General features: G+C 45.7%; 1 protein-coding gene across 6 annotated transcripts in view; it reads left to right on the top strand.

Annotated features, from left to right (window-relative positions):
- The first annotated feature begins 1,836 nt into the window (after positions 1 to 1,836).
- Positions 1,837 to 16,984, top strand: part of PMM (phosphomannomutase) — a 49,700-nt gene continuing 34,552 nt past the window's right edge. For 4 of the 6 annotated variants that reach the window (XR_015265203.1, XM_086793744.1, XM_086793742.1 and 1 more), the window contains exons 1-3: positions 1,837 to 1,997; positions 2,129 to 2,200; positions 2,425 to 2,469. Coding sequence is in view for 5 of the 6 variants with exons in the window: in XM_086793744.1 (XP_086649870.1) it covers positions 2,132 to 2,200; positions 2,425 to 2,469 (114 nt within the window). In the remaining variant the exon portion in view is untranslated. The remainder of the gene's footprint in view (positions 1,998 to 2,128; positions 2,201 to 2,424; positions 2,470 to 16,984) is intronic. The other 2 variants (XM_086793741.1, XM_086793743.1) reach the window with 2 other exon arrangements.

Raw genomic sequence — 16,984 nt, 5'->3', positions numbered from 1 at the left:
ATGGTTTGTGGAGTGCTATCAAGACAATAGCAATGCCCCAATGTTCATGCTACTATAAAATATCATTGTCAAGATGATAGAAATGCCTCAATATCCGTGCTATTATGATAGAAGGTCGATACATGGATATTGCATGCATGCATGTGTAAAAGTAATATTTCTTGACACATGATTTCATAAATCACATGACTACATTAGATTTACTAAAGAAGGTAAAATAGACACACTCGAGTAAGGTTGGGGCCACAAGGTACATACCTTAGGAAGTCAACTTACTCACTCCCCCCCATGGCCACCATGTGGTGGAAGCAATTTTCCAAGATTACTCATCGGAGTGCCCAAGGTACAAATACACAATAACATCTATCATAATCAAGATAGAACACTAAGCAGTTTTGCCAATAGGGCTAGGATTCTCTGATGGCTTTTTTTGCACCAGGGTTTTTGTGATTCCTATTTGTGAACATGAAGGTGCAAACCTCTACTTGTGCCCAAGGAGGTTAGCATCTTCCCACCCTCAACTTCCCTCTATTAGGGCACAACATCCCTTTTTAGCTAGATTAGATTCATTTTCTCATTATTATTACTTAGATATTTATCAACCCCATTATACTAAGCATCATAATATCCTTCATCATGTCCTCAAAGGGAAAGCTTCAAGCATGCTTATGTTGGTTTAATCAGGGAGCTATGTTCTCTTATATGAAGAGGGAAGAACATTGCTTAAGAAAAAGTCGTCATGACTTTGACCATGCCTTAGCCTTCGAAATGCCCACTCTTTTGAAGGGAAAAATTTTAATCGATCCTTCTAGTAGTGTGAATTTTGGTGTCGTTAAAGGATACTTATTAATCTTTGAATCTTATCCTTCTTTTGATAGGCAATATTTTCATTAGCACTTCTTAAGAAAGGATACCATAATTTCACATGTAAGGCCTCAATCCAAAGTGCATGGAAAAATTTTGATGCTTATCTAGCCCTATCTTGGAGAATTACTTGTGCTTAAACGTGAAGGTGGGATGCTTGCCAATTTTTAAATATGGTGATTAAAAATTGGCAATAGGGGTGTCCTTGTGTATAATGAGCTTGGATTGTGTTCGGATTGGCCATAATGCACGTCCTTATGATTAATCAACAATAAGTGCATGGAGTTCCATTCTATGTGCACATTAACATGCCTAACAACTTGATAAATGCAAATGGGTTTTCCACACTTATTTTAAACCAATGTCCTTTCTTAGAAATATATTTACTAAAAACAAGGGAGCATCAATACTTCTAACATAATTTCTTTAAGTTTTTTGAAACATGTCCCTATTGCTAAAAATGTATTTGCAAACTACCGCAAGTGAGCATTAGTTTTCCAATGCAAGTTATTTAATGAAGAATCATAACCTTTGACTTTAACCTAGTCCTAGACTCACGTAGCCACACTCAAAATCTACAAATATAAACCAAGTCTTAGACTCACTTACCACACTTGTCAAACCCAAAATTTGCTTACACCCCTGATCTATCTAACTATATTATTTGAAATAATAAAAGAGCAAACACACCTTATCTATCTAACTATATTATAGAAAATAATAAAAGAGCAAACATGAGACCATATTTTTATTAAAGGGGGTGGGGACAATAGACGGGTTGTTAAGGGAACAACCCTTCTCCTTCCACGAGGTGGTTCGATTCTGGCCCACACCTTCTGGCCCACACCTGTCCTCCTTTCTCCACAAAGTGCGTCTCTGTTCCTGGGGAAAAAAAACTTGGGGCATCACACAAGGAATATCCACTAGTATTTCTCCATTGAAAAGCACCTAATAAATAATAATAAACGTAGAAAGTAAACTCGAAAAGTGCAACTGGCAACATATACCTACGGGGTCTGGCTCTATGACAACATCGATTAGTTTGAGCGCTGAGGTTGATCTAAGTCTGGGGGGGGACGGAGGAGGTCCTGTGAGCTCAACCTTCTAACAGGCGACTGTCTCCAAATCATTACGTATGTTTCCGTTGCGCGCAAGGGGTTCTGTTTGGTGTAATTGGACTCTGGCTAAGAGTGCACCTTAACTTTGATGCTTTGTGTTATTCATGGTGTGGAGATCTATCTTTGGTGTATTTGTTTGCCGACAGAAGATGGGTAATCGCAAGCCTGGAGTTATTGCCTTGTTCGATGTGGATGGAACCCTTACCTTACCTAGAAAGGTTCGCATTTTACACAAGTTCCTTTTTTTGAGTGTTTGCAAAATGAAGCTTCATTAGAACTCAGATTTTTTCCTTTAATTTAACAACAATTTGATCAACTTGTTTTTCAAGTCATGGCTCGGATACTTCTCTCACCCATACCTTGCATACTGCAATGATTGTGTGGATAGATATGGTGTGTGATATGGGATGGTAAATATTCTCATTGTTTGTGGTATGAACAGACCGCAACCGAGGAGATGCTCAAGTTTCTTCAAGACTTGCGTGAGGTACATGCCCGTAAACCTTTCTAGTTGTGGTTCTTTGGATATCAAGCTCTTCTTTGGGTCATTTGCTGTGGCTTGCTTTCAGTGTGGCAGATTTGGGCGCTTTTGCATGGTTTTTAAGGGTGAGGGACTTTAAAAAAATGGAATGAGGGCTCTGAGATTGGGGGCAACATTAATGAGAAGGGGAAGTAAGTTGAGGGAGAGAACATCAAGGGGAAGCAAGTCGAGAGAGAGAACACCAAGGTAATGAACCTTGAGAGAATAGCTTGCCCTTCACAGATTTGAATACATACTTAGAGATTTCATTTGATGCATCAAAGCAATCAATATGAATGGTTTTACCATGGATAAACATTCTGAGGCAGGTAGCTTGTTTATACACACATCAGGCAGAGAGAGAGAGAGAGAGAGAGAGAGAGAGAGAGAGAGAGAGAGACTTATTATTAATAACGTCTACAAAAGATCAAAGGGTCTATGAGACCAAAAGTGTTACAATACATCCATGAAGTAAGCTAAAAGAAAGGGAGGTCTGAGCATCTTAGGTACATGCTCTCTATCTGCTGGCAGGGATCAATGTATCTCCTCGGCATCTCTGAGCTCATACAGACTCTTTACATGCACCACCTGTGGTGGAGTCTGAAGGATCTCTCAGATCTGGAGCTGGAGAGAGAGAGAGAGAGAGCTTTGCTTTGTTTTGTTTTCAGAGGTTGAATATGGCCTTTGAGACCCAATTTTGCAAGTTCATGTCTATCAAATGCTAGAAAGCCCCAGTGTCTAACTGTGTGTGGCAACTGTGGCTGTCCGAACTTCTTGGTGATGTAACTCTTCCTTGATAAAGGCAGCAATAGCAGTAGTCTTCCCCTTTAGAGAAAGAGATGTATGAATGTCATAAGGATGTGTGCGGAATGTTGATCAGTCACTTGCACCCCCCCCCCTAGTAGCATAATTTGCATGTCCTCTTTGACTCTCATCGGCCATGCCATGGCCCTGTCTTATATCTCAAATGACGAGAGCCTGGATGGCAACAACTGTGAGGATTGCATACCAAGGCACTGGCTGTATCGAACCATGGGGGCAATTTATAACCTCTTGCTGCAAAGAAGAGTTTGTGTGAGGAGCTTATGTGCAAAGTATAGTGGTGGTATTTGGATCGATTTCGCTTCTCCCTTACAGTAAAACGCTGCCACTGAAGAAGAAATGTGGCGCATTGTGTTTGGCAAACTGCAATTTGTTAACTTGAATTTTAGAGCTTGCTCTTGTGTGTCTAAGAACTTGCTGCTGGCTTCCCATGCAACCTTTGGCAACCTTGCTGAAAGGGCATGTTGGAGCTTGATTATGTATTCAACAAGCCTGGACCTTGGTCCTGGATGAGTAGGCTGTGTGACCGGCTGATTTTGGTAGATTACAACAAGAAGAGTCCCTTTCAAGGTTTTTATCAGTATTATTTTTGGCTTTGGAAGGTTTACTATAAGTTGGCTGTGCGCATCCTCCATTGAGTGAGTCATGACTCATGAGAACCACATCATCAACATAAAGAAGAATAATGATTATTGTATTCTCTTACCAAGCATATTCTAGCACCCATGCAGTGCCAAAGTGCATCCATGTTTCATGCCAGCGTCATTCTTGAGTATTTGACTACTCAGAGAATTTTTAATTCTACTTAGTTAACACACACACAAATCCAACGTACAATCTAAGACTACACATCCTTTGCGATTCTTTTTCCCTCCACTACTATGCGTGTTGCCGTCCATAGGCAGGCCAAGTTCTTGCGAGAAGCCCTTAAGTCCGATGAGACTATTCTCTTGCCACTAAGAGGCAACTTGAATTGCACCAAGCTAGCCTAACTACTCTACGGCTTTGGACACTAATTGGAATTGACCACTCTACACCCAACTCAACCTGGGATTGTTTGGCATCGGCAATTAAGCCCTTTTAACAAGAAGTCCACCTGCGAAAGCAATCCATATTGCTAACATCAATATGATTGTCCTCTGTACAGCTCTCTTAGTTGGTGTACGACATTGACATGGCACTTTGTCCATCGACTCGCTTCCTCAATAAAGTGTGGGCACTAACAGGAGGTGCCCACCATTGTTTGAGGTTGGGCTGTGCTATGGGACACATATGTTAGAAGTCATCTCGTGTCTATATTTATACACCAGGGCCTCTGTTGTGGGTGTGCCCGCCCTGTATAAGGTGTTTTATCATTTTTCCTCACTCCCCGTATTTTTCCCTATTTTTTCCCATTTTTTCCAGTGGTGGGGAGGGATGCCAGAGGTTGGCAGGAGCACTTCAGGGCTGGCCGACTGTCCCATCTGCAGTCCTGTGGCTGGCCGACTGCCCACACATCATTCGTGGGCTTCTGGACTGCTGGCCGACTGGATGTATGCAGTCGTGGACCTTTTCTTTGCTGGCCGACTGCTCATGCAGTCGTGGAGGCCCTTCAGTGCTGGCCGACTGCTCTCATAGGGGCATATAAATAGGCCCCATGCCCCCACCACTTCCTCATTCAGTTTTCTGCGGGATCTTGTGTATAGAGAAGAGTTTACACACCTGCCTCTCTGTGTTTCTTGTGCTGTCTATTTTCTGCAGTCTACTTGCTCTTGTCTACCCAAGTTTGGTTATCATTTCCGCTGCATATTCTGACATGGTATCAGAGCCCTAGGCTCGTGATAGATCTTGGGAGTTTTTCTGAGCAAGAGGGGGAGCGTTAGGCTGTTGATTGGTGGACTGTTTTGGACTGTTCGGGAAGAGAAGGTGCAAGAGAAAGGCGGGCCAAAGGGGCTGGACAGCCACTTGCAGGTTTTACAGATTTTTTTTTTCACCCACCCACCCTTTCAGGTTACTCCCCACGATGGCAGATTTACTAGAGATTGCTGAGAAGCACGTGAAGATTCCGACTCTCCCCACGTTCCCAGTGGATCGTCAGTTGGACGGGTCCAATTACGGCATCTGGAAGGTCATGATGGAGTCGGTGTTGGAGTCATATGACCTTGCTGATTTTATCATCATCGGGGTTCCACGGCCGGAAGCAGAGGAAGGGGAGTTACTCTCGACGAGGAAGGACCGCGAGGCACAGGCACACATGTGGGATCGTGTCAACGCCAGGGTCCGGTCATTTATTTTCCTCAACTGCACACCACAAGTGATCAATCATGTGAAGCACATGACGCTGGCGAGAGGCATATGGGAGCACTTGGCTTCTTGTCACATGCACTCTGCACTCAGTGCATGGTGACAAGATGGCTCATCATCAGAAGTGCAACAGTTCTACAGTTTTAGAACCCAATAGGATGATATTTGTCGTACGCCGTGACCCCATTGTACATCCTCAATCCAAGATAAGTCAGGCACGAGCTACGTAGGTCATTCCTCAGCCTTAGTGGGTCAGTCACTCAGTCAAGTCCCTTAACCCACTTGGAGAGAATCATTCATGCATGTAGAGTCAGTAGAAGCCTTAGGGTTTGCATCAGAAAGCACTCTGCATCCTGCATAATATGCATACATATGCCTGTGCATCATTTAGAACATCCCCAAAGCCTTAGGGAATTTACTGGGATTTATCTGGTATTTTTTCCATATTTATTAGTATTTATTTAGCATTATTTGCATTATTGGGCATTTATAAATATAAACTTTATTAAATGACCAACCTCCAGTTAGTATAAATAGGCTTGCCTAGAGCCTCTTTTCTCATTCAGTCTTCATTGTGCTAAGAGCTCTCCTCCTCCTTGCTTTCAGCCCAAGACTAATCCAGCCCTAGAGCCCATAAGCTTTCTTCTCCAGCCCCTTGAGAGTTCGGGACCCAATCTGGTGTACAGTTCTCATATCTCTCTCTCTCAACTCTTTAAAGTTTGAAGTATTGAAACTCTTCTTTCAGATGGAACAACAAAGGAGAGAGGACGAGGCCCGAAGGAAAAGAGAAAAAGAAGAAAGACGGGACTATGAGGAAGCCCAACGCAGGATCGACGAAGACCGGCGTCAGGCTGAACTCGCCGCTCGGGAACACCAACGTGAGCTTGATCGAGAACGTATGTAACTCAAACACCAACGGGAGAAGGAGGCCATATACTTGAGGTATCAGCAGCTCTCCTCAGTCTCCCCAGTCATAGGTGTCACCAGCCATCATCCCGCAGCAGCATCAACCACCATCATTCGCAATCAACCAAACTTCAGTAAGTATGATGGTAAGTGTGATCATTCATCAGTTAATCAATTTGTTCATCAGTTTAATGCTCATTTTCCATTAGCTAGGATCACAGACCCACAAGACAAAGTCCACTTAGCGGCTCCCCATCTCATGGGTGAGGCAGTCACTTGGTGGCAGCATTGGTCTAGTATTCATACAGACCAGACCACAGGTGTCACAGCCTTTGACTGGGACATCTTTGTCCATGACCTGAAGACCAGATTTCTCCCACCCCAGTACATGACCGGTCTGAAAGACGAGTTCTATGGACTCAGACAGAACGGATCCCCAGTGCTTCAGTTTTCCGGTAAGGTTATTACTTTAGCACATCAGTTAGGGTTATCTGAGCAGGTTAAGATGGAGCAATTCATTCGTGGATTGGACTCTAACATTCGGTTCACAGTTCGTAACTTTGAACCAAGTACATATGACCGGGCTCTGACTCTCGCTCAGAATGAAGAAATGAAGATGAACGGAGGCAAGCCCAAGCAGTCATCTCAGTCCAGTATCAAACCCCAATAGGGGAAGGGTAATTCGTCTTCTAAAGATACTAAGAGAGACAACAGTCCTAGCTCTAGTTCAGGGGGTAAGGAATCCAAGCCTAAGAAGACCCCTGAGGAAAAGGCTCAAGCAGGCATCACTGGAGGCTATCTTCCTCTAGAGGAGCAAAGACAGTATCAGTCAGAAAACAGATGTTTTTTCTGTCATACCATTGGGCATGGTAAGAAGGATTGTCCAAAAAGACAAGCGGAGCAAGCCTCCAAAGAGCCTTCTGCCACAGTTGCCGCAGTATCCCCCGCTCCTCTAGACCTGCCTGCTACCACCAATGCGGTTCAGATCTTACCTTCTATGCATCCCATGCCATCCATGGTACTTGATGCTAAGCAGGAGGGTGAGGCAACAACCACACAGAAAAGCCTGATCCGAGCTTATGGCTCTGCCAAGGGCCAACAGTTCATAATCCTTTTTGACATGGGCAGTTCTGAGGATGCCATCTCTCCCCAGCTGGCTACCAACATGAGCTGTACCTTAGTGCCCTATCATTTGGAGGTAGACGGGTTTACACTTGGTCTCCGCACCCACATCTCTCAGAAGGCACAACAGTTTTCTTTTCAAGTTCAAAAGGCCTCATTCCAGCGAGAATTCATTGTCTCTCCTCTTTTGGGATGTGACATGATCTTAGGAATCCAGTGGTTTCGTCAGTATGAACCTATTTCCAATTGGGGGGCAAGACACCTTTATTATCTCTAAAGGTTTTCCTGAGCCTGTCATGATTCGGGGGGATAGGAGCATTCTTGGCGTTCCTATGATTTCTCATCTCCAGGCCCGACGAGCTATGTGCAAGGGAGCAGAAGGAGCATTAATTTATGCTCAGACAGCTTCTATCTCATCAATAACCGCTGTCTCATCATCTTCAGTCCCTCAGTTGGCAGATCTCCTTTCTCATTCAAACATTTTTAAGGATGATCTCCTACCCAGTATCCCACTGTTAGCAGAACCTCCTAGCAAGTTTCCCTCTTGTCTTTCCAAGACTTTCAAGGGCAAGGTAGAACAGCACAGTCAATTCTCAAACATTTGAAACATGTTCCTTATGGACACAGTTTCACAGTCACCACAGACCACCAAGCACTTAAGTGGCTCCCGAGACGATGCCAAGTGCCCAGTGGAGTGCTCAGCACGCTAGACAGGGTCAGCTCTTCCACCAGGTTGGAGGAATGATCAAGTACATCCCTGGTCAGCATAACCCAGTAGCAGATGTTCTTAGTAGAAAGACCAGCATCCCAACCAGTCAGGAGTCTACCATTCTCAACATCTCTGGAAAGGACTTAGAAGATTAGTTTGTCGATTCCGCAGAGTTTGGTACTCAACCCAGTTTGGCCCTCAATTTTGAGCCTGGCCATCATTCGGTTCACAGAAAGGCATGTAAGTTTAGACGAGATGTCCACTTCAAGGAAGGGGATTGGGTCTATTTGCGTATCATGAAGCAGAGATTGAAACAAGTGGGCAAACGTTGTCCCAAGCTTTCATTCTGTAGTTTTGGCCCTTTTCCAATAGTTAAGAAGATAAGTGATGTCTCAATGAAGTTAAAGTTGCCTGCCAGTTGGACAATGCATGATGTTTTCCATGTTTCTTGGCTAAAACCATATGTTGGTCCAGAAGTGTTTGATGTTTCAGATGAACAGCAGCCAGACGTGGTAGACGAGGCAGAAGTTATTGAGCCTGAGCAGATCCTTCTTCATCGATGGAAGCATGGTTTCGATCGACGGATTCATCAGTTCTATACGAATTTCCGAGATCGAGGCACCCACGAAGCCGTATGGCTCGACGAGGAAGTCTTCCAGGAGTACCCCCAGTTATTGGCGGACTACTTGGAAGCCATGAACCTGCCGCCAAGCTAATCAGGAGGGAATGTCACATGCACTCTGCACTCAGTGCATGGTGACAAGATGGCTCATCATCAGAAGTGCAACAGTTGTACAGTTTTAGAACCCAATAGGATGATATTTGTCGTACGCCGTGACCCCATTGTACATCCTCAGTCCAGGATAAGTCAGGCACGAGCTACGTAGGTCATTCCTCAGCCTTAGTGGGTGAGTCAGTTAGTCAAGTCCCTTAACCCACTTGGAGAGAATCATTCATGCATGTAGAGTCAGTAGAAGCCTTAGGGTTTGCATCAGAAAGCACTCTGCATCCTGCATAATATGCATACATATGCCTGTGCATCATTTAGAACATCCCCAAAGCCTTAGGGAATTGACTGGGATTTATCTGGTATTTTTCCAATATTTATTAGTATTTATTTAGCATTATTTGCATTATTGGGCATTTATAAATATAAACTTTATTAAACGACCAACCTCCAGTTAGTATAAATAGGCTTGCCTAGAGCCTCTTTTCTCATTCAGTCTTCATTGTGCTAAGAGCTCTCCTCCTCCTTGCTTTCAGCCCAAGACTAATCCAGCCCTAGAGCCCATAAGCTTTCTTCTCCAGCCCCTTGAGAACCATAGCTTCAGTCAGCCCTAGGCGCCTGCATTCAGCCCTGATTCAGCCTCAGTTCAGGCCCAGATTCAGCACCTCATTCAGCTCAGCTTAACGCCAGATTCAGCCTGCAGATACCTGCGTTTTTGCACAGCCGTACAGCAGCAGTTCTGCGTTTCTGTTCCAGCCGTACAGCAGCAGTTTGCAGCCCTGTTTCTCATGCGTTTCAGTCCACAGCATCCTCTACACTTCAGCGTTTCTGTCCACAGCAGTTTCCAGCCTTGAAGGTTCAGTCTACAGCAGTTTCCAGCCCTGAATCTGTTGTTTGCATCAGTGTCCAGCCTTCTATGCATCATCCACACATGCAGCAGTCATCTGGTGAAGGTAACATAGCATTCATAAGTGTTTTCAGCATTCTAACATAGTGTAGAACAGTCCACCTTCTTCTTCTTTGAGCCTCAGGTGTGCAGCCCTTCCTCATGCCCTTGGGAAGAGTGCATAGGCTCGAGATCAAGTCATTGAGGTGTTTCTACAGCAGTGTACAGATCAGCCACTCTCCGATCCCCGAGATCTTGCGTTTGGCTTATCTACAGTCCAAAGTCATTCTCTCTAAAGAAATAAAGCAAATACTATCTCGTTATCGGGATAGGGGGCCCTTCAGTGGGTAATTCGGGACCCAATCTGGTGTACAGTTCTCATATCTCTCTCTCTCAACTCTTTAAAGTTTGAAGTATTGAAATGGATTGCTAAACTCACGAAACTCAGGATACAGAAGACGGTGTGAGCATATTGTGTGACAGGATCGTCCAATACAAAGACTTCCGCTGCATATCACATTGGTATCAGATTCAGATAGTCCACACACATCGTATCCTAGCGTGGGGGCATCCTTGGATGGTTAGATTGTGTTCCGGCACGACCACCGACTTCAGCATCATGTCTACAGGAGAGAGTACTCATCAGCCGGAAGACGTCTCCCCCGAAGGAGACCTCGTTCTTCCGCCTACAGCAGACACCATAGCTCTTCTTAGAGCTCAGAACCAGCTACTCATGGAGCGTCTCCAACTCTTGGAGGCAGCAGCAGCACGTCCTTCTACACCTCCAGCAGCACCCGACTACATCTCCCTCTTCTTTCAGATGGAACAACAAAGGAGAGAGGACGAGGCCCGAAGGAAAAGAGAAAAAGAAGAAAGACGGGACTATGAGGAAGCCCAACGCAGGATCGACGAAGACCGGCGTCAAGCTGAACTCGCCGCTCGGGAATACCAACGTGAGCTTGATCGAGAACGTATGTTACTCAAACATCTCAACGGGAAAAGGAGGCCATATACTTGAGGTATCAGCAGCTCTCCTCAGTCTCGCCAGTCATAGGTGTCACCAGCCATCATCCCGCAGCAGCATCAACCACCATCATTCGCAATCAACCAAACTTCAGTAAGTATGATGGTAAGTGTGATCATTCATCAGTTAATCAATTTGTTCATCAGTTTAATGCTCATTTTCCATTAGCTAGGATCACAGACCCACAAGACAAAGTCCACTTAGCGGCTCCCCATCTCATGGGTGAGGCAGTCACTTGGTGGCAGCATTGGTCTAGTATTCATACAGACCAGACCACAGGTGTCACAGCCTTTGACTGGGACATCTTTGTCCATGACCTGAAGACCAGATTTCTCCCACCCCAGTACATGACCGGTCTGAAAGACGAGTTCTATGGACTCAGACAGAACGGATCCCCAGTGCTTCAGTTTTCCGGTAAGGTTATTACTTTAGCACATCAATTAGGGTTATTTGAGCAGGTTAAGATGGAGCAATTCATTCGTGGATTGGACTCTAACATTCGGTTCACAGTTCGTAACTTTGAACCAAGTACATATGACCGGGCTCTGACTCTCGCTCAGAATGAAGAAATGAAGATGAACGGAGGCAAGCCCAAGCAGTCATCTCAGTCCAGTACCAAACCCCAATAGGGGAAGGGTAATTCGTCTTCTAAAGATACTAAGAGAGACAACAGTCCTAGCTCTAGTTCAGGGGGTAAGGAATCCAAGCCTAAGAAGACCCCTGAGGAAAAGGCTCAAGCAGGCATCACTGGAGGCTATCTTCCTCCAGAGGAGCAAAGACAGTATCAGTCAGAAAACAGATGTTTTTTCTGTCATACCATTGGGCATGGTAAGAAGGATTGTCCAAAAAGACAAGCGGAGCAAGCCTCCAAAGAGCCTTCTGCCACAGTTGCCGCATTATCCCCCGCTCCTCTAGACCTGCCTGCTATACCACCAATGCGGTTCAGATCTTACCTTCTATGCATCCCATGCCATCCATGGTACTTGATGCTAAGCAGGAGGGTGAGGCAACAACCACACAGAAAAGCCTGATCCGAGCTTATGGCTCTGCCAAGGGCCAACAGTTCATAATCCTTTTTGACATGGGCAGTTCTGAGGATGCCATCTCTCCCCAGCTGGCTACCAACATGAGCTGTACCTTAGTGCCCTATCATTTGGAGGTAGACGGGTTTACACTTGGTCTCCGCACTCATTCCAGCGAGAATTCATTGTCTCTCCTCTTTTGGGATGTGACATGATCTTAGGAATCCAGTGGTTTCGTCAGTATGAACCTATTTCCAATTGGGGGGCAAGACACCTTTATTATCTCTAAAGGTTTTCCTGAGCCTGTCATGATTCGGGGGGATAGGAGCATTCTTGGCGTTCCTATGATTTCTCATCTCCAGGCCCGACGAGCTATGTGCAAGGGAGCAGAAGGAGCATTAATTTATGCTCAGACAGCTTCTATCTCATCAATAACCGCTGTCTCATCATCTTCAGTCCCTCAGTTGGCAGATCTCCTTTCTCATTCAAACATTTTTAAGGATGATCTCCTACCCAGTATCCCACAGTTAGCAGAACCTCCTAGCAAGTTTCCCTCTTGTCTTTCCAAGACTTTCAAGGGCAAGGTAGAACAGCACAGTCAATTCTCAAACATTTGAAACATGTTCCTTATGGACACAGTTTCACAGTCACCACAGACCACCAAGCACTTAAGTGGCTCCCGAGACGATGCCAAGTGCCCAGTGGAGTGCTCAGCACGCTAGACAGGGTCAGCTCTTCCACCAGGTTGGAGGAATGATCAAGTACATCCCTGGTCAGCATAACCCAGTAGCAGATGTTCTTAGTAGAAAGACCAGCATCCCAACCAGTCAGGAGTCTACCATATTGTCATGTGCATCGCAGATGCCATGGACATTTCCAGGGCTAGATCCAGAAGAGGCAAGCAGATAAAGACTAAGAACCCATAGAAGATGGACATGGAGCAGGACTTGGAGCAAAGCATGGGTCAGAGGGGCTGTCGGCTGCAGGACAGAGGGTGCTGGCTGCCAGAAGAGAGCTGTCGGCTGACGTCAGCAAGGTGTAGGCTTCATGTGCATCAAGATCCAAGAGGAACCCTCAGTCGGCTGAATTAATAGAGCATTTAATGAATTAATACTGGCCGACCAGCAGTCGGCCAGCTCCCAACTTGTCCAAGACCCTATAAAAGCCACCAAGTGCTCCTTGTTTTGGTCATTCCACCCACTAGGGGTGTGAGTCACTAGGGGTCCCATAGGGGGCAGATTTTAGGGTTTATTACCTTATTTAACATCTCTGGAAAGGAGTTAGAAGATCAGTTTAACGATTCCGCAGAGTTTGGTACTCAACCCAGTTTGGCCCTCAATTTTGAGCCTGGCCATCATTCGGTTCACAGAAAGGCATGTAAGTTTAGACGAGATGTCCACTTCAAGGAAGGGAATTGGGTCTATTTGCGTATCATGAAGCAGAGATTGAAACAAGTGGGCAAACGTTGTCCCAAGCTTTCATTCTGTTGTGTTGGCCCTTTTCCAATAGTTAAGAAGATAAGTGATGTCTCAATGAAGTTAAAGTTGCCTGCCAGTTGGACAATGCATGATGTTTTCCATGTTTCTTGGCTAAAACCATATGTTGGTCCAGAAGTGTTTGATGTTTCAGATGAACAGCAGCCAGACGTGGTAGACGAGGCAGAAGTTATTGAGCCTGAGCAGATCCTTCTTCATCGATGGAAGCATGGTTTCGGTCGACGGATTCGTCAGTTCTATACGAATTTCCGAGATCGAGGCACCCACGAAGCCGTATGGCTCGACGAGGAAGTCTTCCAGGAGTACCCCCAGTTATTGGCGGACTACTTGGAAGCCATGAACCTGCCGCCAAGCTAATCAGGAGGGAATGTCACATGCACTCTGCACTCAGTGCATGGTGACAAGATGGCTCATCATCAGAAGTGCAACAGTTGTACAGTTTTAGAACCCAATAGGATGATATTTGTCGTACGCCGTGACCCCATTGTACATCCTCAGTCCAGGATAAGTCAGGCACGAGCTACGTAGGTCATTCCTCAGCCTTAGTGGGTGAGTCAGTTAGTCAAGTCCCTTAACCCACTTGGAGAGAATCATTCATGCATGTAGAGTCAGTAGAAGCCTTAGGGTTTGCATCAGAAAGCACTCTGCATCCTGCATAATATGCATACATATGCCTGTGCATCATTTAGAACATCCCCAAAGCCTTAGGGAATTTACTGGGATTTATCTGGTATTTTCCCAATATTTATTAGTATTTATTTAGCATTATTTGCATTATTGGGCATTTATAAATATAAACTGTATTAAATGACCAACCTCCAGTTAGTATAAATAGGCTTGCCTAGAGCCTCTTTTCTCATTCAGTCTTCATTGTGCTAAGAGCTCTCCTCCTCCTTGCTTTCAGCCCAAGACTAATCTAGCCCTAGAGCCCATAAGCTTTCTTCTTCAGCCCCTTGAGAACCATCGCTTCAGTCAGCCCTAGGCGCCTGCATTCAGCCCTGATTCAGCCTCAGTTCAGGCCCAGATTCAGCACCTCATTCAGCTCAGCTTAACGCCAGATTCAGCCTGCAGATACCTGCGTTTTTGCACAGCCGTACAGCAGCAGTTCTGCGTTTCTGTTCCAGCCGTACAGTAGCAGTTTGCAGCCCTGTTTCTCATGCGTTTCAGTCCACAGCATCCTCTACACTTCAGCGTTTCTGTCCACAGCAGTTTCCAGCCTTGAAGGTTCAGTCTACAGCAGTTTCCAGCCCTGAATCTGTTGTTTGCATCAGTGTCCAGCCTTCTATGCATCATCCACACATGCAGCAGTCATCTGGTGAAGGTAACATAGCATTCATAAGTGTTTTCAGCATTCTAACATAGTGTAGAACAGTCCACCTTCTTCTTCTTTGAGCCTCAGGTGTGCAGCCCTTCCTCATGCCCTTGGGAAGAGTGCATAGGCTCGAGATCAAGTCATTGAGGTGTTTCTACAGCAGTGTACAGATCAGCCACTCTCCGATCCTCCGAGATCTTGCGTTTGGCTTATCTACAGTCCAAAGTCATTCTCTCTAAAGAAATAAAGCAAATACTATCTCGTTATCGGGATAGGGGGCCCTTCAGTGGGTAATTCGGGACCCAATCTGGTGTACAGTTCTCATATCTCTCTCTCTCAACTCTTTAAAGTTTGAAGTATTGAAATGGATTGCTAAACTCACGAAACTCAGGATACAGAAGACGGTGTGAGCATATTGTGTGACAGGATCGTCCAATACAAAGACTTCCGCTGCATATCACATTGGTATCAGATTCAGATAGTCCACACACACCGTATCCTAGCGTGGGGGCATCCTTGGATGGTTAGATTGTGTTCCGGCACGACCACCGACTTTAGCATCATGTCTACAGGAGAGAGTACTCATCAGCCGGAAGACGTCTCCCCCGAAGGAGACCTCGTTCTTCCGCCTACAGCAGACACCATAGCTCTTCTTAGAGCTCAGAACCAGCTACTCATGGAGCATCTCCAACTCTTGGAGGCAGCAGCAGCACGTCCTTCTACACCTCCAGCAGCACCCGACTACATCTCCCTCTTCTTTCAGATGGAACAACAAAGGAGAGAGGACGAGGTCCGAAGGAAAAGAGAAAAAGAAGAAAGACGGGACTATGAGGAAGCCCAACGCAGGATCGACGAAGACCGGCGTCAGGCTGAACTCGCCGCTCGAGAACACCAACGTGAGCTTGATCGAGAACGTATGTTACTCAAACACCAACGGGAAAAGGAGGCCATACACTTGAGGTATCAACAGCTCTCCTCAGTCTCCCCAGTCATAGGTGTCACCAGCCATCATCGCGCAGCAGCATCAACCACCATCATTCGCAATCAACCAAACTTCAGTAAGTATGATGGTAAGTGTGATCATTCATCAGTTAATCAATTTGTTCATCAGTTTAATGCTCATTTTCCATTAGCTAGGATCACAGACCCACAAGACAAAGTCCACTTAGCGGCTCCCCATCTCATGGGTGAGGCAATCACTTGGTGGCAGTATTGGTCTAGTATTCATACAGACCAGACCACAGGTGTCACAGCCTTTGACTGGGACATCTTTGTCCATGACCTGAAGACCAGATTTCTCCCACCCCAGTACATGACCGGTCTGAAAGACGAGTTCTATGGACTCAGACAGAACGGATCCCCAGTGCTTCAGTTTTCCGGTAAGGTTATTACTTTAGCACATCAGTTAGGGTTATCTGAGGAGGTTAAGATGGAGCAATTCATTCGTGGATTGGACTCTAACATTCGGTTCACAGTTCGTAACTTTGAACCAAGTACATATGACCGGGCTCTGACTCTCGCTCAGAATGAAGAAATGAAGATGAACGGAGGCAAGCCCAAGCAGTCATCTCAGTCCAGTACCAAACCCCAACAGGGGAAGGGTAATTCGTCTTCTAAAGACACTAAGAGAGACAACAGTCCTAGCTCTAGTTCAGGAGGTAAGGAATCCAAGCCTAAGAAGGCCCCTGAGGAAAAGGCTCAAGCAGGCATCACTGGAGGCTATCTTCCTCCAGAGGAGCAAAGACAGTATCAGTCAGAAAACAGATGTTTTTTCTGTCATACCATTGGGCATGGTAAGAAGGATTGTCCAAAAAGACAAGCGGAGCAAGCCTCCAAAGAGCCTTCTGCCACAGTTGCCGCAGTATCCCCCGCTCCTCTAGACCTGCCTGCTACCACCAATGCGGTTCAGATCTTACCTTCTATGCATCCCATGCCATCCATGGTACTTGATGCTAAGCAGGAGGGTGAGGCAACAACCACACAGAAAAGCCTGATCCGAGCTTATGGCTCTGCCAAGGGCCAACAGTTCATAATCCTTTTTGACATGGGCAGTTCTGAGGATGCCATCTCTCCCCAGCTGGCTACCAACATGAGCTGTACCTTAGTGCCCTATCATTTGGAGGTAGACGGGTTTACACTTGGTCTCCGCACCCACATCTCTCAGAAGGCACAA

Source organism: Cibotium barometz, chromosome 60, assembly GCF_041138505.1.
Source record: "Cibotium barometz isolate CiBa-2024 chromosome 60, ASM4113850v1, whole genome shotgun sequence".
NCBI lineage: Eukaryota > Viridiplantae > Streptophyta > Polypodiopsida > Cyatheales > Cibotiaceae > Cibotium > Cibotium barometz.
This window is presented reverse-complemented; position numbering and strand designations above follow the sequence as displayed.